This window comes from Ovis canadensis, chromosome 5 (assembly GCF_042477335.2).
Source record: "Ovis canadensis isolate MfBH-ARS-UI-01 breed Bighorn chromosome 5, ARS-UI_OviCan_v2, whole genome shotgun sequence".
Classification (NCBI taxonomy): domain Eukaryota; kingdom Metazoa; phylum Chordata; class Mammalia; order Artiodactyla; family Bovidae; genus Ovis; species Ovis canadensis.
In genome coordinates this window covers 72,341,330-72,367,893 of record NC_091249.1, presented here as the reverse complement: position 1 = coordinate 72,367,893, position 26,564 = coordinate 72,341,330, and the positions used below count along the sequence as shown (strand labels likewise).

The window sequence follows — 26,564 nt, the reverse complement described above, 5'->3', positions numbered from 1 at the left end:
GGCTGCAGCTGATTCCTGGCCCTGAGTTTCTGCTGTGGTAGAAACTCCTGCATGCTAGTTCTGGCTCATACTTTGAATCTGCTGTATCTGAGAAAGGGGAGGATTAGGGAATGTGTTTGTGATCCTTGAGAAGGAGATGACGAAGTTTGGTAGATGTGTCATAGACTACTACCCTGCAGTCTGAGAAAGGTTTGAAAGGTTGTCTTGAGGGTTTAGAGGACCATCAGAAGAATCCCTTTCTAGGAGGAATAGTGCATTGTGATTGATTTCAGACTACACCCATAGGGTCCTGTGTCAGTTAATAGTTGCTGAAGCTGAAGATCTGCTCATGGCAATACCAATATTTACTGTGCAGCCTCAGGGCTTCTGAATTACCGTACATTAGTCTGCTGTTTGTAGATAATAACTGATTTTCAGAACATTCTGCATGGTTATGTAGAGAGCTCTAAAGCAGTACTCCTTTTCAGAAATTAGAACTTTAAGGAAAAGTACAAGTGTGTACAGGACATCTTTTATGTATGGTTATGACAGTTATTTTGTGCATATGCTGTGTTTAGGTTATCGGCACTATGAATTTTCCTATTCTTTTGAAATGACTTCCTGATTACTCTGGAAGAGAAAATATTTACTGTCATATGCTTACATCTTTTCACTGCAGAGAATACATATATTACGGTAAGTCTGACCATTGGTTGCACAGACTGGCTCATGTTCTCCAGTACAAACGTAAGATGAAAGTATGAATGACATGCAGTTTGTCTGAAAAATATTAAACAAAAACATGGAACTTATCAAATAACACAGAGTAAAAAACGTTTTTCAAGTCTAATATGAAATGCCGCACATCTAAATGGGATAAATATATTCTGTATATAAGTTTAAGAACAAACCTCAATAGAACCACTACCCATTTAAAATGTAAAATATTGTCAATATTTTTTATGTCCATTATACTTCACAAAACGACCACACAATTTTGTTGTTAAAATTTACAACATTAAAAATGTTATTATCATTTTTAACTTCCTAAAGAGTTAAGTGTTATCTTACCTTATGCATTTTTATTTTATATCGGAGGAAAGCTTCTGGGAAAGAAGAGATAAAAATGATACAGGATGAAAACAGGCATAGTAAGTGACACATCTTAGTAGCAGAAATGAAAATTGCCTATGCTAACAATACAAATACGACTGCAAAACACTAAGTTCACAAAATAGAACAAAATCAAAAAACACTTTTTAGTTCCCAGATTAATCTCACAGTGTGAAAAGTAATGCTCTTTTTCTTTTTCTTTTTTTGCCATGCCTTGAGGAATATAGAATTTTAGTTCTCCAACCAGTGATTGAACTTATCCCCCTGTGTAGTGGTATCATGGAGTCCTAACCATTGAATTTCCTGTATTATTTTTTTAACTATTCCCATCACCTTGCTTTAGAGATACCATTGTCTTTTCATCTTTGTAGTTGAGATCCTCATCAAAGAAAACAAAGAAAGAAGTCACTTAATTATGAAGAAATTAATCAGTACTACCTGGTGGCTCAGTGGGTAAAGCGTCTGCCTCCAATGTGGGAGACCGGGTTCAATCCCTGAGTTAGGAAGATCCCCTGGAGAAGGAAATGGCACCCCACCCCAGTACTCTTGCCTGGAAAATCCCATGGACTGAGAAGCCTGGTAGGCTACAGTCCGTGGGGTCGCAAAGAGTTGGACACAACTGACCAACTTCACTTCACTTCAACCTTACTGTATAAATTGTGAAATTTATTTAGCCACCATAAGCTTCAAGGAAGGTAACCCAGTGACAAGGTCAACAATGAGTTCCCTTCTTACACAAGGCTTTGAAAAAGAGGAATCAGCTGGCAAACACCAAATCAGATTGTCAAGCAATACCAGATCTAGGAGAAATCATTTCTCCTCACACTTTGCATATAACAACAATGGAATTGAGCCCCTGTAAGGAAGAAGAATTTAAAGTTCTTGAGTTACAGATGAACAAAACATAAAACCTACTGTTCATTCAAACCCACTACTCTGTCTTCACTCATCTGATGTGGGAAATGAAGAAAAGCAGCCATTGCTGCAGTTTAAAACAAGACATCTGTTACATGTGCAGTTTCACTTTACCAGTTTAAGTATTACAAACCCAATAGAGTTGGTTTACAGCAGTTGTTTACTGAATTTTCTAGGGTCTGTTTAACTCAGAGCTGGAAAATTTACTCACCAGAGCAAAGAAGAAATGCAAAGAAAATGATGAAAACAGCTTTGATCCATGATGAGAAGAAAGACATTTTATCAAGTCAGTAGATGAAAACTTTATAATGGTTGATAACTCACGAACAGAGAAAAATCCTGATTTTTCCTATAAATAGATAAACAGAATCTATATCCACACTATAGTCCAATCAATAGTTCCTTTGGTAAAGGAACCATTCCAGTCCCCTAGATTACTAATTTAGATGAACCATTTCCTTTTTTCTTCTTCCAACCCTCAGATTCAAGACATAACCTGTAGGCTGCATAGATACCTGAGAAAAGCGTGGGACAAGGTCTTGTTTGCACGGAAAAGAGGCTGCTTACCTTCCTTCCCAGCTCTGTACGTCAGCTCATAAGGAACCTGGCTACAGGTCGGAAAACATGCGCACGTGGGGCCGCCCTCCCAGCAGTTCTGCACACCAGGGCTAACGCCTGTGGTTCCACACCTGAACTACCTGGCACAGACAGATTGTGGAGCGTGAGGCCAGCAGCTTTTGAAACTATCTACTTCACCTTTTCTCTTCAAGTCTCTCCTTAGTCTCCCCAGCTAAGTTGTTCTTCTTGATACAGAAAGGAGCTCAGTGGGGAAAGACAGAAGCCCCAGGACAGATAAAACACAGAGATATTCTTTGCCTTCACAGGGGCTGTCAAGTAAGTTCTTGAGAGATGCTTCACAAACACCCCTAAACAGATCTTCCCTCAGCAGGAGGTATGAGGACAACTTGATCTGATGAATCCAGATTTATGGGGAAGAGACCCAGTTTAAAAAAAAAAAATATATATATATATATATATAATAGATTTTAAGATAGAGAGGATATGTGAAAGGTTTCTAAGCGATTGAGCTGGAAAGAAACAAGAGGATTTAAGCAAGAAGAGTTTTGTGAACTATAATTACATATATACCTTTGACCCTTCATATCTTTCAATACCAGAATTGAATTATACTCAATTGAAAAATATTTTTTATTCTATTTTATTTATTTTTTTTACTTTGAGATAATAGTAGATTTACAATTGTAAGAAATAATAAGAGAAATCCAGTTTGACCAGTTTCCCCTAATGGTTATATCATGTAAAACTATTATACAATTTTACAACCAGTACTTGATGTTAGCTAGAAACCTTTTTAGGAGTCCATGACCAAGAATGTGGAACAAGTGTGTGTAGGCGAGGCCTGGGCAATGGTCTATTTTTAAAGTTCTCAGATACCTCTCAGGACCAGCCAGCTTTGGGCAAGCCTGGCTCAGGGCACAGGATGTGAATTTCTGGGATAGAAGAGAAAGAAGGCTGGGAAGTTAAGCTGAGAACACATGGAGTGATGCCCTGAATTTTTGTTCAATAATTTTATCTTCACAGCATAGGTAATGAAAGACACTGAAGGCATTTCAAGTAAATGAGAGATTTGATCAGAGTTATCTTTTCCTTATTAACTAATCTACCTCATAGTCTGAGTCATTGGAAAGGGCTTTGGCAGTTCAAAGATCAGGGTACAAATTCAGTCTATCCTTTATTAACTTTGACTCAGTATTTAGATTTTCTAGGCAATGGCACCCCACTCCAGTACTCTTGCCTGGAAAATCCCATGGACAGAGGAGCCTGGTAGGCTGTAGTCCATGGGGTCACTAAGAGTTGGACATGACTGAGCAACTTCACTTTCACTTTTCACTTTCATGCACTGGAGAAGACAATGGCAACCCACTCCAGTGTTCTTGCCTGGAGAATCCCAGGGACGGCGGAGCCTGGTGGGCTGCCACTTATGGGGTCGCACAGAGTTGGACACGACTGAAGTGACTTAGCAGCAGCAGTGTAACTTTGCTTATTTTAAATGTGAGGGTAATATATCCACATGCCTTTGTTCGTCTTAAATGTTACATGTAAAATACTTAAACTATTTCCCTTCAAGTTGTGTAGTTGGGAGATATTTGTCATTCGGTTACTGTGCCTTTTCAAAGTGAAGAGAAACATGGTTTAGAAAGAAACATTTAAGATTATTAATTTATTAGGCCAACTTAATTGAAGGACCCACATATAGTAAAGTAACTATTATGCTTAGAGTAGCTCTTGGATTTAATTATTTAGATGCCATCAGAGATGCCTATGATGGACCAATTCATATACTGCAGGATATTTTAGGGAAAAGTAAACTGAAGCTTAAAGGGGAAGTTATAGAGAAGCTCTTTACATACCATGCACTTAAATTTATTTATCAACAGAGATTAAGAGGAGGAGAGACAATCTGACTCACAGCAGGCTATAAAATTTTGAAATTCACCAGAAAAGGAAATGTTAGACTTGAGGATTTTTTAATATTAACTTCATAACAAAAAAAAGATGTATATTTTCTTCAAATTGTGGCAGGGATGGTGGTGAGAAAGAAAACACTTGAGTTGAGAAGATAGATATTTTAACAGAGAGAGAATAGGAACATAGAGCAGTTTCCATCTTTCCCAAGTCAGTATTACTGTAAATAGGGAGCAAAGAAACTCACCATTCTAGGCCATACTAGAGATGAGCTACATGGATTTAATTTAAACACTAGTGTTTTAATTTAAAACACTAGCTCCACCTAATACTGGACCCTCCTCCAGGTAACTGTATAATACAGGTTTTTTTTTGTTTTTTAGACCACATACATTTAAAAACTGAATTATTCAAGGGCATATATACTAAATGTTCAAAAGTGATTGGATTCTTCTAATGAGATTCATATCTCAGAGCCCAAAGGGATTTGATAACAGTTAAGACCAGTAGACAAAAGAGTTGGATTGGAATTGGGCAGTTCTTCATGAACATGTGTTTGGAGGTTAGAGAATGATGCTTTTTAAAAAAATGTTTATTGAAATATTGTTGATTTACAATGTTGTGTCAGTCAGTCTCAGGTGTACAGCAAAATGATTGTTCAGTTCAGTTCAGTTCAGTCGCTCAGTCGTGTCTGACTCTTTGTGACCCCATGAATCGCAGCACGCCAGGCCCCCCTGTTCATCACCATCTCCCAGAGTTCACTCAGACTCATGTCCATCGAATCCGTGATGCCATCCAGCCATCTCATCTTCAGTCATCCCCTTCTTCTCCTGCCCCCAATCCCTCCCAGAATCAGAGTCTTTTCCAATGAGTCAACTCTTCTCATGAGGCGGCCAAAGTACTGGACTTTCAGCTTTAGCATCATTCCTTCCAAAGAAATCCCAGGGCTGATCTCCTTCAGAATGGACTGGTTGGATCGCCTTGCAGTCCAAGGGACTCTCAAGAGTCTTCTCCAACACCACAGTTCAAAAGCATCAATTCTTCGGTGCTCAGCTTTCGTATAGTCCAACTCTCACATCCATACATGACTACTAGAAAAACTATAGCTTTGACTAGATGGACCTTTGTTGGCAAAGTAATGTCTCTACTTTTGAATATGCTGTCTAGGTTGGTCATAACTTTCCTTCCAAAGAGTAAGCGTATTTAATTTCATGACTGCAGTCACCATCTTCAGTGATTTTGGAGCCCAAGAAAATAAAGTCTGCCACTGTTTCCACTGTTTCCCCATCTATTTCCCATGAAGTGATGGGACCAGATGCCATGATCTTAGTTTTCTGAATGTTGAGTTTTAAGCCAACTTTTTCACTCTCCTCTTTCACTTTCATCAAGAGGCTCTTTTGCCGTAAGGGTGGTGTCATCTGCATATCTGAAGTTATTGGCATTTCTCCCAGAAATCTTGATTCCAGCTTGTGCTTCCTCCAGCCCAGTGTTTCTCATGATGTACTCTGCATATAAGTTAAATAAGCAGAGTGACAATATACAGCCTGGACGTACTCCTTTTCCTATTTGGAACCAGTCTGTTGTTTCATGTCCAGTTCTAACTGTTGCTTCCTGATCTGCATACAGATTTCTCAAGAGGCCGGTCAGGTGGTCTGGTATTCCCATCTCTTTCAGAATTTTCCAGAGTTTGTTGTGGTCCACACAGTCAAAGGCTTTGGCATAGTCAGAAAAGCAGAAATAGATGTTTTTCAGGAACTCTCTTGCTTTTTTGATGATCCAACAGATGTTGGCAATTTTCTCTCTGGTTCCTCTGCCTCTTCTAAAACCAGCTTGAACATCAGGAAGTTCACGGTTCACGTATTGCTGAAGCCTGGCTTGGAGAATTTTGAGCATTACTTTGCTAGTGTGTGAGATGACTGCAATTGTGTGGTAGTTTGAGCATTCTTTGGCATTGCCTTTCTTTGGGATTGGAATGAAAACTGACCTTTTCCAGTCCTGTGGCCACTGCTGAATTTTCCAAGTTTTCTGGCATATTGAGTGCAACACTTTCACAGCATCATCTTTGAGGATTTGAAATAGCTCAACTGGAATTCCATCACCTCCACTAGCTTTGATTGTAGTGATGCTTTCTAAGGCCCACTTGACTTCACATTGCAGGATGTCTGGCTCTTGCTGAGTGATCACACCTTCATGATCATATGGGTCTTGAAGATCTGTCTTGTACAGTTCTACTGTGTATTCTTGCCACCTCTTCTTAATATCTTCTGCTTCTGTTAGGTCCAGACCATTTCTGTCCTTTATTGAGCCCATCTTTGCATAAAATGTTCCCTTGGTATCTCTAATTTTCTTCAAGATATCTCTGGTCTTTCCCACTCTATTGTTTTCCTCTATTTCTTTGCATTTATCACTGAGGAAGGCTTTCTTATCTCTCCTTGTATTCCTTGGAACTCTGCATTCAAATGGGTATATCTTTCCTTTACTCCTTTGCTTTTCATTTCTTTTCTTTTCAAAGCTATTTGTAAGGCCTCCTCGGATAGCCATTTTGCTTTTTTGCATTTCTTTTCCATGGGGATGGTCTTGATCCCTGTCTCCTGCACAATGTCATGAACCTCATTCCATAGTTCATCAGGCACTCTGTCTATCAGATCTAGTCCCTTAAATCTATTTCTAACTTCCACTGTATAATTGTTAGGGATTTGATTTAGGTCATATTTGAATGATCTAATGCTTTTCCCTACTTTCTTCAATTTAAGTCTGAATTTGGCAATAAGGGGTTTATTATCTGAGCCACAGTCAGCTCCTGGTCTTGTTTTTGCTGATTGTATAGAGCTTGTCCATCTTTGGCTGCAAAGAATATAATCAGTCTGATTGTGGTGTTGACCATCTGGTGATGTCCATGTGTAGAATCTTCTCTTGTGTTGTTGGAAGAGGATGTTTGCTATGATCAGTGCGTTATCTTGGCAGAAATCTATTAGCCTTTGCCCTGTTTCATTCTGTACTCCAAGACCAAATTTGCCTATTACTCCAGGTGTTTCTTGACTTCCTACTCTTGCAATCCAGTCCCCTATAATAGACATCTTTTTTGGCTGTTATTTCTAAAAGTTCTTGTAGATCTTCATAGAACCGTTCAACTTCAGCTCTTCAGCATTACTGGTCGGGATGTAGACTTGGATTACTGTGATACTGAATGGTTTGCCTTGGAAATGAACAGAGATCATTCTGTCATTTTCGAGATTGCATCCAAGTTCTGCATTTCAGACTCTCTTGTTGACTATGATGGCTACTCCATTCCTTCTCAGGGAATCTTGCCCACAGTAGTAGATATAATAGTCATTTTAGTTAAATTCACCCATTCCAGTCCATTTTAGTTCACTGTTTCCTAAAATGTCGACGTTCACTCTTACCATCTCCTGTTTGATCACTTCCAATTTGCCTTGATTCATGGACCTGACATTCCAGGTTCCTATGCAATATTGCTTTTTACAGCATCGGACCTTGCTTCTATCACAAGTCACATCCACAACTGGGTATTGTTTTGCTTTGGCTCCATCTCTTCATTCTTTCTGTAGTTTTTTTCTCCACTGATCTCCAGTAGTATATTGGTCACCTACCAACCTGGGGAGTTCATCCTTCAGTGTCCCATCTTCTTGCCTTTTCATAGTGTTCAGGGCTTCTCAAGGCAAGAATACTGAAGTGGTTTGCCATTCCCTTCTCCAGTGGACCACATTTTGTCAGAACTCTCCACCATGAACCATCCTTCTTGGGTGGCCCTACACGGCATGGGTCATAGTTTCATAGAGTTAGACAAGGCTGTGGTCCATGTGATCAGATTGGTTGGTTTTCTGTGATTGTGTTTTTCAGTCTGTCTTCCCTCTGATGGAGAAGGATAAGAGGCTTATGAAAGCCCCCTGATGTGATAGACTGACTAAGGGGGATACTGGGTCTTGTTCTGATGGGCAGGGCTGTGCTCAGTAAATCTTGAATCCAATTTTCTGTTGATAGGTGAAGCTGTGTTCCCTCCCTGCTATTTACGAGGGGCCACACTGTGGTGGAGGTAATGAAGATAATAGGAACTTCCCTCAAAAGATCCCAGGCACGTACTGCTACAGTCCATGCCCCCAACCCTGCAGCAGGCCAGCACTGACCCACTGCTTCACAGGAGACTCCTGGATACCCACAGTCAAGTCTCCTTTGGGGTCATTGTTCCTTTTCCTGGGTCCTGGTGCACAAGGTTCTGTTGTGCCCTCCAAGAGTATGTTTTTCAGTCCTACGTAAGTTCTGGCAGTTCTATAGTGGGGTTAATGGTGACATCCTGCAAGAGGACTTCTATCATACCCACACCAGAGCCCCTATCCCTGTGGCAGACCACTGCTGATCTGTACCTCCACAGGAAACACTCAGACACAGTTCCATCTCAGTCTTTGTGGGGTCCCTGGGTCCTGATGCGCACAAGGTTTGTTTGAGCCCTCTGAGCATCTCTGGCAGGAACAGGGTTTGATTCTCAACGTGAATTTGCTGCTCCTACTGTTTTGCTGGGGCTTCTCCTTTGCCCTTGGACGTGGGGTATCTCCTCACAGCTGCTCCAGTGCCTACCGTCTTACCAGGGTTTTTCTGACCTTGGAGTAGTGGCCATGTGGCGCTGGAGCAGCAACCGGCTGAGAGGAGATACCCCATGTCCAAGGTCGGGAGCAGTGCCTGTGCTTCACTAGAGCAGCCCTGAAGAGACACCCCACCTCCAAGGTCAGGAGCGGTAGCTGCACTTCGCTGGACAACTGTATGGAGATACCCCATGTCCAAATAAAAGAATACATACATGAATTTAGCAGCATTCACTGAATAATGTTTTTATATATGTATTCTATAATAAAAAAAACCATGAAAGTAGTTGAATTCATTTTTATAATGTGGCTCCATATTTGTACATTTTAATGGATACTTTCATTAAGAATTAATACTAAGGAAAGTAAGTGAAAGTAACTCCCATGTAGATTATCTCTTAGAGGTGAAAATATTTACTGAAAGGAAGAGCAGATCTGATATCACATATGTAGCAACTTGAAACTTGCTTTCTAGCAGTCTGCATTTCTGCCATTAAAACCAAACTTTAAATAAGTTTTTGACCAATCAAATTTCATTCAGTTTCTTGTTGCCTCAGAGGTAAAGAGAAATAGAGGAGCATCAGACTTGGACTACAAATGAATATCCTAGATCGGTAAAAGCAGAGTTGGCTGGCCTGCCAGGATCACTGAACTGTCTCTTGATGCTTCATGAGAGAGAAAATAACATAATTTTTTTTCTCCCAAACTTCAGAAATCATGCAATATTTTGAATAGTCTCTGCAATTCATTAAGTTACAGGTATGTCCTATGTCTTAGAATTTAAGTCTGTCTTGGCTAACATTTTTGATCAGAAGATTGACATGGAGTATTTGTGAGAATTCAAGTTCTCAGATTCTTCTTCTAGAGCTTTTGAAGCTTTTCAATAGAGAGAAGTGCAGTTGTCTGTACTTTTTAATAAACTTTCAAGTAATAGATTATTTATTGATCTTTGAGACTATTTCTATAATTATAGTTACCAGAAGTCTTTGTGTGTCTGGATGAAGCACAAGCTGGAATCAAGACTACTGGGAGAAATATCAATAACCTCAGATACGCAGATAACACCACCCTTATGGCAGAAAGTGAAGAAGAACTAAAGAGCCTCTTGATGAAAGTGAAAGAGGAGAGTGAGAAAGTTGGCTTAAAGCTCAACATTCAGAAAACTAAGATCATGGCATCTAGTCCCATCACTTCATGGCAAATAGATGGGGAAACAGTAGCTGACTTTATTTTCTTGGGCTCCAAAATCACTGCAGATGGTGATTGCAGCCATGAAATTAAAAGATGCTTACTCCTTGGAAGGAAAGTTATGACCAACCTAGATAGCATATTCAAAAGCAGAGACATTACTTTGTCCACAAAGGTCCATCTATCTAGTCAAGGCTATGGTTTTTCCAGTGGTCATGTATGGATGTGAGAGTTGGACTACAAAGAAAACTGAGAGCCAAAGAATTGATGCTTTTGAACTGTGGTGCTGGAGAAGACTCTTGAGAGTCCTTTGGACTGCAAGGAGTTCCAACCAATCCATCCTAAAGGAGATCAGTCCTGGGTGTTCATTGGAAGGACTAATGTTGAAGCTGAAAGTCCAATACTTTGGCCACCTGATGCGAAGAGCTGACTCATTGGAAAAGACCCTGATGCTGGGAAAGATTGAGGGCAGGAGGAGAAGGGGACAACAGAGGATGAGATGGTTGGATGGCATCACCGACTCAATGGACATGAGTTTGGGGTGGATTCCGGCAATTGGTGATGGACAGAGAGGCCTGGTGTGCTGCAGTCCATGGGGTCACCAAGAGTCGGACACGACTGAGCAACTGACCTGGACTGAATCCAATCCAACCACAAAAAAAGAAAGGGTATTTTAATAGAGATAATAGTATTTAGCATTTTATTGACTGGAATATTCATGATTACAAATTGCACTAGGTTTTCTATTATTGAGCACACAATTAAGATAGGTTTTTTAACCATCATTGTATAATCGAAAATTGAAAATAGAAATCTTTCACTGGTAGGCTCTTAGAGTTGAAAAATTTTCCAACAATCTGTAGTACATCTTGTGTACTACTGAAGGGTTAGTCTGCTCATCTAGGAATTTAAAGCCCTGATTGCGAAGACTGATTGGTTGTAGAATCCATGGCAAAATAGGATTGTAATAAGAGCCATAGGAATGTGCAGTTGAGGCAGAGTCAGCAACAACGACCCCAATGACTGAAATCAAAATTTCCTCTGTTTTCTCTGTAAAGAAAAAAAAAGAGAAAAAAAATTTTTTTAAGTATTTAAAATTGTTTGAGTATTGCACTAAATGCTTCTCCATGAGGATATTTGACTGTGAGAGAGCTAGGAGGGCTATGCTCCCTTACACAAGCAGCGGGGCCCCTCCCACTGCCCGCCCCGCCTACCCTGCACAGGTCCTCCTGATCCCCTGAGGCTACTTGACTCTTCCTACATGCTCCCTCCTGACTCAACCTGGGAACCCTCCCAGACCTCAGGAGGAGGAGTAGAGATTGCTTTCTTGGTTCTCTAGAAGTAGAAGCCCATCTGGAGATTCAGTGAGAGGAAACACCAGAAAGAGAAAATGAGGCAGGAGGTAGGAAGGCTGGCTAAACCCTCAAAAAACTCCACCCCGGGGGAAGGAGGCAGGAAGTGACTCTGGGTGGAAGTGTCCTAGACTGCCCTGCTCTCTGAAGAAAGTTTGGAGTCCTGTCATGAAGTTCAGGGGACAAAATGGACCATCCCCTGGATGGTTCTTCCTGACATAGTGAGAATTCCTTTTGACATAAATTGTGATGGATTCAAATTTCTGAAGTCAGTAGAGTTTCTTTCTTTCTTTTTTTTTAAATCTATTTATTTTTTATTGAAGGATAATTGCTTTACAGAATTTTGCTGTTTTCTGTCAAACCTCAGCATGAATCAGCCATAGGTATACATATATGCCCTCCCTTTAGAAACTACCTCCCATTTCCCTCCCCACCCCACCCCTCCTGGTTGATACAGAGCCCCTGTTTGAGTTTCCTGAGCCATACAGCAAATTCCTGTTGGTTATCTATTTTGCATATGATAATGTAAGTTTCCATATTACTCTTTCCATACATCTCACCCTTTCCTCCCCCCTCCCTATGTCCGTAAGTCTATTTTCTATGTCTGTTTCTCCATTGTTGCCCTGTAAATAAATTCTTTAGTACTGTTTTTCTAGATTCCATATGTATGTGTTAGAATATGTTATTTATCTTTCTCTTTCTGATTCGCTTCACTGTGTATAATCGGTTCTAGGTTCAGCCACCTCATTAGAACTGATGAAGTCAGTAGAGTTTCTTGCTCAGTTATGCTCCCTGTAGTTTGGAGCTACATTATGAGGTTATCATTCAGCCTCTGGAGTTAAGAATTACATTGTATTGGTAAGCAGACTGCCAGTAGTAAGTCATAGCAATAAAATCCAGTTAATGTAATGATTTATGCATGTGGGTAATATCCAGCAGGGATATACTTCGAGGTCAAATAAAACTACTTTTAGGAATATGACTTCAGGGAAAGGTACTGGCATGTTTCTGTGGCTTTCACAGAGGAAAAACAGTTACTTTCCGTGTATACTGAGCCTTGGCTATCAGAAATATGGATGTTCCTATTATTTTCTGGTTGTTTCTTCATTATGTTGGGAGAACCAGTATTTAGTCATGTGTTCTTACAGCTTTTTACTGCAGAAATTGCATTTATTGGAGTATGTTTGGCCATTCGTTGCACAGACTGGATCTTTTTCTTTTGTGCAAAAGTGTAATTGATCCTTATACACGTTACATTCTGGCTGATAAACAAAGAGACAACATCAAATTTTTCATAGTGGACTTTTTGAATAAAATATTCCTTATTCTTCATACAACATTGTATGCATCAAAATAGAATAAATGTTTTCTATATTGAGATTAAATATAAATATCAAGTATCAACAACCAGTTTAGACATAAATATATATTGATATGTTCTTACAACCCCAGTGTTATGTTTTAAAAACATTCAAATAGCTGGATACATTTTAATAATTTAGCTACTCTGCCCGTGTTTCTTCTCATACCTGAGTGAGAGTTTCCTCATTATCTCATAGCACAAGAAATGATAAAAGTGAAAGTATTGTGAGTCTACTGTTTTTCTCAATAGTTTCATTACTAGATAATCTTATAGTTTCAGATTGTCACCATATATGTATGTATTCATATATATGACTGTTTGTATATGTGTGTTTAACTATATATGTATATATGTAATTTGGTGAGTGATGACTTTGTAGTCAATATACATAATTAAACAATAATGTGTGTATTCTTATATGACATGCTCTTTTAACATCTTTAGTTACCTTTATTTATTTAGATGTTTAGAAGTATAATTGATTTTCTTCATCTCTATGTAATATTTGACTCTGTGTAAAAATGATTAGTTTACATTCCTTTCAGTGAAAAGTTATTTTTCTTAAGCTTCTTATTTGTGAGGGGAAAAATTCTTACTTTAAACATCCTTTTCAGATGCCTGTCTGCCTAATAGTAAAATTTTGAATGATGTGATAATTTTACCTTGTAAAAAGACAAATGGTTTAATATGTCTGGTAAGGTTCTGTTTTTTGAACTGAGTGTAATAATGACACTTTATGTACTTTTTGAAGGGTTATTATGTTTTACTTTTTCTGGTGAAATTTTCTGTTAAAATTTAAAATATAAAAATAATTTTAAAAATTTCAATTTCCAAATTAAGTGCTATGAACTTGCCCTTTTGCGAATTTCTCCAGAAGGTACAAAAGCAGTTTCTGCAACCAACACAAAAATAGAAAATTAAAAAGAAGATGAAGAGAGAAAAACACTGTCTTAATTGGGAAATACTCACATCTTTTAAGAGCAAAATACTATGCAAGTTGTCTACCCCAAACCCCTCCCATAATGAAGTGAGGCTTTTGTGGCAGTATCAAAATAATTTCACAAAATAACTTAAAGTCTGGAAACAATTCTAAATTCATCTCACTCTGTGAAAAATGAAGTACGGCTTAATAATCACCAACCCTTCTGTGGAGATCCCTTTCCCCCCATATTTATATGTGAGACGTTCTAGTCAGAGAAAACAACATCTTGCTTAGTGCCATGTAATGTGCTTTTATTAAGTCACTTAATATGTAGAAGTAAATGACTATTTAATTCCTTCATACTCAGCTTGAGGTTCATGGATCACTTTAATAACTTTAAGCTACTCTACTCTGAAATTGATGGGCTGCCTTTGCTTTAAGAAAGATAAGTTGTCAGCAGAGGGATCGTTCTCTCCTTACACAAAACCTTGTCCTTCATACACTTAGAGCTGGCAAACAAGAAGTTGAATTGTCGAGGGATACTAGGTCTAGAGGACAGCATTACTCCCCACACTCTGCATTTAGCAACCATGAAATCTGACCTTCAAAAGAGGGGAAATTAGATAGATATCTTTAGTCTTAAATGAACAAACGACTAAATTCTACTGCTCATTCTAAACACCTTCTCTGTCCCCACCTTTCTAAAGTGGGAAATAAAAACCAATCTGATGTAATTTTTAAAAAGATATTTGTAACATATCCCATTTCATTTTGCCAGTTTAAGTATTACACACCCAGGACATCAAGCACCTCCCTTCCTAAATGATGGTAGTTGTTTCCTGCATTTTCTATGATGTGTGAACTGCTTCATCTAGGATTGAAAATTTTACTCACCAGAATAAAGTGGAAATGCCAAACCAATGATGAAAATAGCTTTGATCCATGATGAGAAGAAGGACATGTTATCAAGTCTGTGGAAGAGACCTTAAAGAGTGTTTGCAACAATGGTACATGACACATTAGGTAGATAGACTCCAGAACCAGGTTCTAGAAAGCTTCTTGTTTCTAAAGCAATGACTCCCACCTCCTAGATAACTATTCATTTTAACTTTCTCTCGAACCTACAATTCAATAAAATAAAGTGTCATTGTTGAAAGGCTTACCCAGAGACGTTTAAGAGAGCCCAGGAAAATAACACTGTTGACAAAATGGAAAGAACTGATTACTCTCTCAGCTTTTCTATCAGCCAGCCTGGTTGCCTGTAGTACCAATGCACATTTGGGTCTCACTTATTTTCCTCAGGAAATAGAAACAGTGATTTCTGGAAAGACTAGCCTGGAGCAGTCCTCCTGGGAGTGGTACATGCCAGGATACCCACACCTTCCTAGATTCCCCGCCTGACCTACCTGGCAGCGAGATAACGGGGAGTGATGTCAGCGGCTCTGGAGGCTGTGGCTGTCTTGCTCACCTGCCTCCTCAGCCATCTCCTTCCAGCTCAGTCTCTTTTATTGTTCCACTGGTGAAGAGTTTGATGGGGTAAGATTGATGGCCCAGGACAGATAAGACACAGAGCTATTCTGTGTCCTCACTGGAAGCTGTAAAGTAGGTCAGGAGAGATGCCTCACAAGTAACCCTCCATTAATCTTCCCTCAGTAGGAGGCTTGGGGACAACTTGATCTCATGTACCCGGAAATATGGGTTAGAGATCCTAAGATAGAGAAGAGAGGCAAAAGCTTTCCAAGCATGAGTTGAACAAAGTAAAGAGAATCAAGCAGGAAAGAAGAGTCTGGGAATGGTAATTAGATAATTAAGGGCATAAGCTCTCAAACGTTTTCAAAACTGTTGGCATATTACAATTACCTGGGAAATGGTAAAAAGAATGCATTCACCATCTTGCAATCAGAATTGTGAATCAATTACTAGAAGAGTATACCTTGATAGTGGAACAGTATTTTAAATTGAGATAACTGCCATAAAACATGGCATAAATTTAGGATGTACAGTGTGTTGATTTGATTGTTTATTTTATTATGATTACCAGTGTCAGTTCAGTTCAGTTCAGTCGCTCAGTCGTTTCTGACTCTTCGCGACCCCATGAATTACAGCACGCCAGGCCTCCCTGTAGTCTTACATAATACCTTTGTCATGGTAATTAATTCTATTTTTTTCTTTGTAGTAAGAGCAATGAAGTTTATAACAGAGTACTGTTGACTATAATCACTACACTGTGCATTAGATGTCTAGAACTTACTTTTTGGAGCAGAAGTGAAGTTGAGACTAAATGAAACAATGCTTTAAATTATATGGTAAAATTTGATTTTACATCAGAGATGTTTGGGGATATTTTTGTGATATTGGAGGCTTTGTTGTTGTTTTTTTTTTTAATGCAGAGAATTTTTCATTGTTATGTTTTCTTATTAGCTCCTATAGTCTGACTTAGTGGAAAGAGCATTGGCAGGAGAAGGATCCAAGTACAAACCCCATCTATCAGTGAGTCACCTGGACTCAATATTCAAACTGCATAATCTACAGTTTTCTTATTGTAAATATGAGAATTATAGTATTCATCTTATATATTTGTGATAAATGAGGATAAAACATTTAAACCCTCTGCACTTGTTTTGTATTGGGTGGATATCATCACCTGAATTCTTCCTGCTACTTTTTTCAGTGAAGAAATCTAGGGTTTTTAAAAAGAAATTTTGAGACAGTAATTTTTATACCAATTCAATTTGTTGAATTAAAAATTATGCGCAATGTAAAAGTTGAGGGTTATGTTTTACTTGGTGGACGTACTGAGGACTTCAAGCCCAGGAGGCAGCATCTCAAGTAGCAATGAGAAAACAGCTCCAAGGAGGTGCAGGGGGAGCTAGGATATATGAGTTTTGCAACCAAGGGAAGTTAAAAGGAACAAAAGTATACTGTTAATAAAAGAAATTTAGATATCTCAGTGTAAGGAATTTAAAACTTTCCTATGTATGGGAAGATGCGGAGTCTGGGCTTACTGAAATCATTCCTTTGGTATACATGCCAGCAGTCTGGGGCCCGTATCCTGCGCTTACACAGAGTTCTTCAGGACTCACCCATGGGAGTGGCTGTGGTCTGATAGCTGCTAGATGGCTGATATTCTTCGTTTCCTTCCTGAGTTTCCTCAGGGCTCACCAGCTCTCCATAAGTGGTGGCTGTAATCACCAATGACTGTGCCTTCCTTTGCTTACTGATATGGCAGGGAATATTTTATTTTTCAGTTTGAAGAGCCCACATTTGACATGTACAGAAAGTGTTCCTTTACTATAGTGAAATGGATATTGTGCTTATACTTCCTCTTTGAATTCTGCACAAAGATACTATCAGGGAAGCCTGTGGCAGACCTGTGCTTCCAGAACAGGACATTTTAGAGAATACTAAACTGAAGCCTAGAGGTAAACTGTGGGGTAGTTCTTTATACCCATTTAATGCATATTTGTTGGCAAAGATTAAGAACAGGAGAGACTGCCTAGGAATCTCAGCAGGCTTCAAGTGTTTTTAAATTAATCAGTGAAGGTAATGTTAGATGGCTAAATTATTTAGTATTGTTTCACAAGGAAAAAACAAGGAAATGAAAGACCTGTCCAATGTATCCAAAAATATTGCTGAAAGAAATTACAGAAGTTGCTTCGTTTGCTATTATTTTCTCCCATTCAGAAGGCTATCTTTTCACCTTGCTTATAGTTTCCTTTGTTGTGCAGAAGCTTTTAATTTTAATTAGATCTCATTTGTTTATTTTTGCTTTTATTTCCAGTATTCTGGGAGGTGGATCATAGAGGATCCTGCTGTGATTTATGTTGGAGAGTGTTTTGCCTATGTTCTCCTCTAGGAGTTTTATAGTTTCTGGTCTTATGTTTAGATCTTTAATCCATTTTGAGTTTATTTTTGTGTGTGGTGTTAGAAAGTGATCTAGTTTCATTTTTTTTACAAGTGGTTGACCAGTTTTCCCAGCACAGCCAGGACATGGAAACAACCTAGATGTCTATCAGCAGATGAATGGATAAGAAAGCTGTGGTACATATACACAATGGAGTATTACTCAGCCATTAAAAAGAATACATTTGAATCAGTTCTAATGAGATGGATGAAACTGGAGCTGATTATACAGAGTGAAGTAAGCCAGAAAGAAAAACACCAGTACAGTATACTAACACATATATATGAAATTTAGAAAGATGGTAATGATGACCCTGTATGCAAGACAGCAAAAGAGACACAGATGTGTAGAGCGGACTTTTGGACTCTGAGGGAGAGGGAGAGGGAGAGGGTGGGATGATTTGGGAGAATGGCATTGAAACATGTATACTATCATGTAAGAAACAAATCGCCAGTCTGTGTTCGATGCAGGATACAGGATGCTTGGGGCTGGTGCACGGGGATGATCCAGAGATGATATGGGGTGGGAGGTGGGAGAGGGGTTCATGTTTGGGAACTCATGTACACCCATGGTGGATTCATGTCAATGTATGGCGAAACCAATACAGTATTGTAAAGTAAAATAAAGTAAAAATAGAAATTTCATAAAATAAAAAAGAAAGAAAGAAATTACAGAAGACCTAAAGTAATGTAAACACAGCCCATGTTCATAGTTTGGAAAACTCACCATTGTTCAGAGAGCAGTAACGGCTAAAGCAATCTGTATATTCACTGCAGAAGTGTTCAGGGTGTTACAGCAGGCAGGTAGGTAGGTATGACCAGAGAAATGTGGGCAGGGACCACATAGCAGGATATTTTGCATCTTGTAAACAAAAGGGGTTCATGGGCAGACAAAGAAAAGAAGGAACCTTCACATTGAGAGAAAGCCACACATTTTAGGTGGAGTGTCCTGAAAGCTGACTAAGAAAGGTAGGAATCTCCTGCTTTAGAATGTAACCTGTTGCTCATTTTGCTCTCATTTCAATAAAATTAGCCTTACAGAAAAGAAGGACTCCCCATGCACCGACACTATGACACTTCTGATCTAAGCTATAAAAGGACAAAAACCCTCTTCCCTGAGGGAAAATGGAGCTGGGATGAAAGTCAGGGACCAAGACTCTCAAACTCCTCCTCCCCAAGTTAATGTTCCACCTGTTCATTTGTATGCCTCTCATAACTGGCTTGTTAAAGAAACCCAGGGCAGCAGCATCTCACCTGCCTGCCTGCTCTCCCTCTGAGAGTGTGTTCTTGTTTAAATAAATTCTCACTTTCTTAATCTCCCTGTGTCATCTCCAGATTTCTTCACGAGGAAGAAAGAACCTTAAAATTCATTGGAAACATGAGTTCCCACTGCCCTTTTTGTTGAAGTTGACAATCTGATACTAAAATTCACGTTGGCATTCAAGGGACCTTGTGTAGCCAAAAACATCTTGAAAAAGGTTGGGGATCCACATATGCAGATTTAATGCCCACTCTAAAGTTGTAGTGAGTAGGCAAAAAACAAAAAAGAAAACTGTGGTAAAAACATAAGAGCAAACATGGAAAAATAGTACAGAATAATGACTTAAAATAAGTTCATACATGCGTATTGCATTGATTTTCAAAACTTTGTTTTTTTACAGCAATTATAGGTTTACCTTAAAATTGAGGGGAAGGTATAGAGATTTTCCATATACTCCCTGCTCCATACATACAAAGCTTCCCACTTACTAACATCATTCACCAGATGTTATATTTTCTTTCTTAATCAAGGACAAACTTACATTGACTCACCCAAAGTTCATAGTTTACTTTAGGGCTCACTCTTGGTGTTGTACATTCTATGAGTATGTACAAAAATTTAATGAAATATATCCACCATCTAGTCAAGGCTATGGTTTTTCCAATAGTCATGTATGGATGTGAGAGTTGGACTATAAAGAAAGCTGAGTGCTGAAGAATCGATGCTTTTGAACTATGGTGCTGGAGAAGACTCTTGAGAGTCTTCTTGAGATCCAACCAATACATCCTAAAGGAGATCAGTCCTGGGTGTTCATTAAAAGAACTGATGTTGAGGCTGAAACTCCAAAACTTTGGCCACCTGATATGAAGAGCTGACTCATTTGAAAAGACCCTGATGCTGGGAAAGATTGATGGCAGTAGGAGAAGGGGACGATGAAGGATGAGATGATTGGATGGCATCACCAACTCAATGGACATGAGTTTCAGTGAACTGCGGGAGTTGGTGATGGACAGGGAGGCCTGGCATGCTGTAGTCCATGGGGTTGCAAAGAGTCAGACACAACTGAGCGACTGAACTGAACTGAACTGATCCACCATTGTAGTATCATACAGAGTAATTTCACCACCCTAAAAATCCCTGTATTCTGTCTATTCATGTCTCTGCCTTTGCTCCCACTCAGACTCTGGCAACCACTGATCTTTTTATTTCCTAAGTAGTTTTGCCTTTTCTGGAAGGCCATGTAGTTAGAATCCTACAATATATAGGCTATTCAGATTGGCTTCTTTCACTTAGTAATATGCATTTATATTTCCTCTGTGTTGGCATGGCTTAAGGGCTTACTTATTTTTATTGTTGAATAGTATTCCTTTGTTTGGATGTACAAAAGTTCATTTATCCTACCATGTACTGAGAGATATCTGGGTTGTTTTCAAGTTTTGACAACGTTGACTGAAAAAAGAAAAATGCACAGGGTGAGAGTTATGAGTTAAGTTTTATTTGAGGAAAAATGAGAACTATAGACCAGGAGACAGCATTTCAGATAGCTCTGAGAAACTGCTCCAAAGATGTAGGAGGGAAAGTCAGTATATATGTGATTTGGGTGAAAGGGGAGTACGTGCAATCAAGCACATTTTTTTGCATAAAGTTTCTGCTGTTCTCATGAAGGTTACTGCTAGTCATGAGGAGAAGACTTACCATGAAGCATTTTAATAATTTTCTAGGTATGAGGAGATGCAAGAATCAGGCTCATAAAATCACCTCCTGAAAATATCTAACTATCTGAAGACCTGTTCTGCTAGTTTTTCCCAGAGCACAGAGTGCTTCATTCCTGATCTCCACCCTGAATTCCTTTCAGAGAATGTTAGAAGGTCAGCAGCTACAGCAGCTCATAGTTTGATCATTATAGAGGCAGATGGCAAGTGCCAGTTTGTAGGTGACAGCGATTATGAACAAAGTGACTGAACTAATAAAGGTTTTTATCTGGTCATGAATTTTCTATGCCTTAGTAAATATAAAGGGTCACAATTGTTGGATCATATGGTATGGGTATGTTTAGTTTTGTAAGAAACTACCAAGCTGTCTTCCAAAACAGTGGTACCAGTTTTGGAGCCTTTCCAAATGTTCCACGTCCTGGACAGCATTTAGTGTTCTCCACGTTCCAGATTTTAGCCATTGTCTTAGATGTGCAGTGGTATCTCATTCTTTTTTTAAAAAAAAATTTGAATTTCTCTGATGACATATATGATGTAAAGCATCTTTTCATGTGCTTACTTGCCATCTGTATCTCCTCTTTGATGAAGTGTTAAGGTCTTTGGCCCATTTTTCAATCAGATTGTTCGTTTTCTTTTTTATTGAAGTATAATTGATTTCCACTGTTGTATTAGTTTTAGGTGTATAGCAAAATGATTCCGATATATATATATATTTTTCTTTTTCAGAGTATTCCATTATAGGTTATCACAAGGTACTAAAATAGTTCTCTCTGTGCTATAGAGTAAATGCTTGTTGCTTATCTATTTTATATATAGTAATGTGTATCTGTCAACCCCAGTCTCCTAGTTTATCCCTCCCCACTCCTTTCCTCTTTGGTAACCATAAGTCTGATTTCTATGTCTGTAAGCCTGTTTCTATATTGTAAATAAGTTAATTATTATTATTATTTTATTTCACATATAAATAGTATCATATAGTATTTATATTTCTGTCTGAGTGAACTCAGTATAATAACCCCAGGTCCATCCATGTTGCTGCAAATGGCAGTATTTCATTCTTTTTTATGTTCAGTATTATTCTGTTTGTATATTTTTGTGTGTGTATGTATATATGTATATATATGCACGTGTGTGTGTGTGTATAATTTTCTATATTCATTTATTTGTTGATGGATCCTTAGGTTGCTTCCATGTTTTGGCTATTGTAAACACTGGGGTGTGGGTATCTTTTCAGGTTAGACTTTTCATATTTTCCAAATTTATGCCCAGGAGTGGGATTCCTGGATCATATGGTAGCTGTATTTTTAGAAGGAACCTCCATACTTTTTTCCATAAAGCCTGAACCAGTTTACACACCTACCAACAGTGTATGAAGTTTCCTTTTCTCCACACCCACTCTAACTTTTACTATTGCAGAATTTTTGATGATGGCCATTCTTTCCAGTATGATATGATACCAGTGGCTTTGAATTGCATTTCTCTAATAATTAGTGATGTGAAGCATCTTTTCATGTGCCTGTTAGCCATCTGTGTGTCTTCTTTGGATAAATGTCTATTCAAGTCTTCTACCCACTTTTGATTAGGTTTTTCTTTTTCTTTTTTAAATATTAGTTATATAAGCTGTTTGTATATTTTAGAAAATAAGCCCTTATCATTTACAAATATCTTCCCCCTTCCCTGATAGCTCAGTTGGTAAAGAATCCACCTGCAATGCAGGAGACCCTGGTTCGACTCCTGGGTCAGGAAAATCCGCTTGAGTAGGGATATGCTACCCACTCCAGTATTCTTGGGGCTCCTGTGTGGCTCAGCTGGTAAAAAATTTGCCTTCAGTGTGAGAAACCTGGGTTTGATCCCTGGGTTGGGAAGATCCCCTGGAGAAGATCCCACTCCAGTATTCTGGCCTGGAGAATTTCATGGGGTCATAAAGAGTTGGACACGAGTGGGCGACTTTCACTCTGACTTCCTATTTCATACACATATAGGTTTTGCTGATTTATGTCATAGAATGTTTTGCCTATGTTCTTTTCTAGGAGTTTTGCAGTGGCATGTCCTAGTTTTAGTCTTTAAAGCATTTTGAGTTTATTTTTCCATCCGGTGTGAGGGAAAATCTAATTCATGGATTGATATATGGCCATCCTGCTTTCCTAGCACCACTTGGGGAAGAGACTGTCTTCTTTCCATTGTCTATTCTTGGCTCTTTTGTCATAAAGTGAAAGAAAGTGAAGTCGTTCAGTCATGCCCAACTGTTTGGGACCCCATGAACTGTAGCCTACCAGGCTTCTCTGTCCATGGGATTTTCCAGGCAAGAGTACTAGAGTGGGTTGCCATTTCCTTCTGCAGGGGATCTTCCTGACCCAGGGATCAAACTCAGGTCTCCTGTACTGTGGGCAGACGCTTTACCCTCTGAGCCACCAGGGAAGACCGTAAATGTTTGAGTTTACTTCTGGGCTCTCTGCTCTGCTCCACCAATCTACATGCCCGTGTTTGTGCCAATACCATGCTGTTTTGATTACTCTAACTTTGTATTATTGTCTGAAGTCTGGGAGGGTTATGCTTTCATCTTTAGTCTTTTTCCTCAGAATTACTTTAGCAATTCTCTTTCTTTTGTGGTTCCATATAAATTTTTGGATGTTTTGTGCTAGTTCTGTGAAAAAAGTCATGGATAATTTGATAGGAATTACATTAACTGTGTAGATTGTTTGGGGGTAGTATGGCTGTTTTAGGGTTATTTGTTTTCTTATCATTGAGATTTAAATGTTCTTTGTATATCTTAGATAACAGTCCTTTATCAGATGGATCTTTTGCAAATCTTTCTCCAAGTCTGTGGCTTGTGTTTTCATTCTCTTAATATTATCTCTCACAAAATGGAATTTTTAATTTTAATGAAGTCCAATTTGTCAGTTATTTATTTCATGGGTCAAGCCTTTGGTATTTTATCTAAAAAGCCATTACCATACCCAGGGTCATTTATGTTTTTTCCTATGTTATCTTTTAGAAGTTTTACAGTTTTGCATTTTATACTTAGATCTGTGATCCTTTTTGAGTTCATTTTTTGAAAGGGTGTAAGGTCTATGTCTAGATTAATGTTTTTGCATGTAGATGTTCAATTGTTCCAGCACCATTTGTTGAGAGAACTATCTTTGCTCTATTGCATTGCCTTTCCTTCTCTGGCAAAGACCAGCCAACTTTATTTATGGAGGGCTATTTCTGGGCTCTCCATTCTGTTTCATTTATCTATTTCTTTTCTAGTACTGCACTGTCTTGATTAATCAATTGCTCTTTGACAGGTTTTTTTTTTTCTGATTTCTGACTAATTTTTTTTCTCAGAAAATTAAAATGCAAAGCAGTATTCTTTTCAACTTATTGTCCTGTGACAGCTGGATTTTCACATGCAAAAGTAGAACATTGTACCCATAATTCTCACCATATACAAAATTAACTCAAAATGGATCAGAGATATAAGTGTAGGTACTAATACTATGATACTCTTAGAAGAAAATGTAGGATAAATCTTCATAATCTTGGATTAGGAAGCAATTTCTTACGTATAATGTGAAAAACACAGGCAGCAACAGAGACAAAAGAAGCAAATTTAAATTCACCAAAGTTTTTTAAAAATTGCATCAAAGAATACTATAAAGAACAAAAGACAACCCAAACATGGAAGAAAATATTTGCAAGTTAAATATCTAAAAAACTAAGATCATGACATCACTTTGTTGCAAATAGAAGGGGAAAAAGTAGAAACAGTTACAGATTTTATTTTCTTGGGCTCCAAAGTCACTTCAGATGGTGACGAAAGCCAGGAAATTAAAAGACACTTGATCCTTGGAAGAAAAGCTATGACAAACCTAGAGAGCATATTCAAAAGCAGAGAAATCACTTTGCCTACAAAAGTCTGTAAAGTCAAAGCTATGGTTTTTCCAGTATGGATGTGAAAGTTGGACCATAAAGAAGGGTGAGCTCCAAAGAACTGATGCTTTTGAACTGTGGTGCTGGAGAAGGCTCTTGAGAGTTCCTTGGACAACAGAAGATTAAATACCAGTCAGTCCTCAGGAAATCAACCTTGAATATCATTGGAAGGACTGATGCTGAAGCTATACTTTGGCCACCTGATGTGAACAGATGACTCACTGGAAAGGACCTTGACAATGGGAAAGACTGAGAGCAAGAGGAGAAGGGGAAAACAGAGGATTGAGATGGTTGGATGGCATCACCAGCTCAATGCATGTGAGTTTGAGCAAACTCTGGCAGACAGCGAAGGATAGGGAAGCCTGGCATGCTGCAATCCATGGGGTCTCAAAGAGTTGGACATAACTTAGAGACTAAAGAACAACAACAAAGGACCTAACCTAGGTTGCCATTTCCTTCTCCAGGGGATCTTCCCAACCCAGGGATCGAACCTGGGTCTCCTGCATTCCAGGCAGACACTTTAACCTCTGAGCCACCAGGGAAGTCCATATTATATAAAGAACACTACCAAATCAAAAAGAACCTAATTTTTTTAAAGAGGCAAAGAATTTGAATAGACTTTCTCCAGAGAACTTGTGCAAATGGCCAATGAGCACCTGAAAAAAATGTTAATAGTTACTCATGAGGGAAATGTAAATCAAGCCACAATGAAATATTAGTTTACACCCACTAGGATAAATGTAGGGCTTCCCTGGTGGCTCAAATGGTAAAGACTCTTCCTGCAACGTGGGGGACTTGGTTTGATCCTTGGGTCAGGAAGATCTCCTGGAGAAGGAAATGGCAACCCACTCCAGTATTCTTGCCTAGAGAATTCCGTGGACAGAGGAACCTGGCAGACCCCAGTCCACGGGGTTGCAAAGAGTCAGACATGACTGAGCAGCTAACATACTAGGATAAATGTAATTTTTAAAAACTAAAGCATATTTGTGAATTTGTATGAGAGTATGGAGAAATAGAACCCTCATACAGCCCTAGTGGGAATGTAAATGATGCATTCACTGTGGGAAAATTTGACCATTTCCTCCAAAAACATTATAGATTGAGTTATTATATGAAATTCTACTCTTATGTATGTATAGAGATGTGAAAATGTATGATCACACCAATGCTTGTGTAAGAATGTTAATAGCTGCATTCTTCATTATAGCCAACAAGGAGATACAATCCACAGATAAGTGGATAAAATAAATGTATCTACAAGATGGAATATTTAGTCATGAAAAGCAAAGAAATGTGATAGCATGCTACAGCGTGGATGAACCTTGAAAATCTTATGCTAATTGAAAGGAAGTATTCGCAAAAGACAATCTACCTTATATATGTATAGATATACTGGTATACTTTGAAGATATTGTTGGTTTGATTCCAGACCACCAATGAAAAAAATATTTCAGTAAAGTGACTGATATTAAATTTTGCTTTCCCAGTTCATATAAAAGTTATGTTACATTGTAATGTTGCTAAATGTGGAATAGCATCTTGTCTTAAAAAATGTACATTCCTTAATTTACAAATTCTTTATTGCTTAAAAATTATCTGATTCTTCAAAGAGTCATCATAGTAACATCAAAGACCACTTATCACAGATCAGTATAGCAAATATAACAATAATGAAAAAGTGTGAACCATTGCAAGATTACCGAAATGTGACACAGGGACATAAGGTGAGCAAAGCTGTTGGGAAAATGGCACTGATACACTTGTTCACATGGGGTTGCCACAGACCCTCGCTTTGTTGAAAACAGTATCCGTGAGCACAATAAAGCAAAATGCAATAAAATAAGGTATTGCTATATAGA

The 26,564-nt window shown here is 38.5% G+C and overlaps 1 protein-coding gene and 1 non-coding gene across 2 annotated transcripts; both read right to left on the bottom strand.

Moving 5' to 3' along the window:
- Positions 1–11,281: 11,281 nt before the first annotated feature.
- On the bottom strand, positions 11,282–14,878 carry LOC138441620 (sperm-associated acrosin inhibitor-like). Its single transcript, XM_069592730.1, has 4 exons — positions 14,812–14,878; positions 13,850–13,887; positions 12,779–12,894; positions 11,282–11,330 (listed from the first exon to the last, which is right to left on the bottom strand). Exons 1-4 carry the CDS (start codon positions 14,876–14,878, stop codon positions 11,282–11,284), a joined length of 270 nt encoding a protein of 89 aa, XP_069448831.1.
- A 10,297-nt stretch (positions 14,879–25,175) lies between these two features.
- Positions 25,176–25,247, bottom strand: TRNAS-GGA (transfer RNA serine (anticodon GGA)). The gene has a single exon. It is a non-coding gene; the product is annotated as a tRNA-Ser (tRNA).
- Positions 25,248–26,564: the final 1,317 nt, after the last annotated feature.

Excerpts from the sequence above, each read along its gene's own strand:
- LOC138441620 (XM_069592730.1), bottom strand. The coding sequence starts at position 14,878 with ATGTCCTTCTTCTCATCATGGATCAAAGCTATTTTCATCATTGGTTTG. Across the intron at positions 12,895-13,849 it reads CTGGAGAAATTCGCAAAAGG|CCAGAATGTAACGTGTATAA; the intron begins GCAAGTTCATAG and ends TTTGTTTATCAG. Across the intron at positions 11,331-12,778 it reads AATTTCTGCAGTAAAAAGCT|AGAAAACAGAGGAAATTTTG; the intron begins GTAAGAACACAT and ends TTTTCTTTACAG.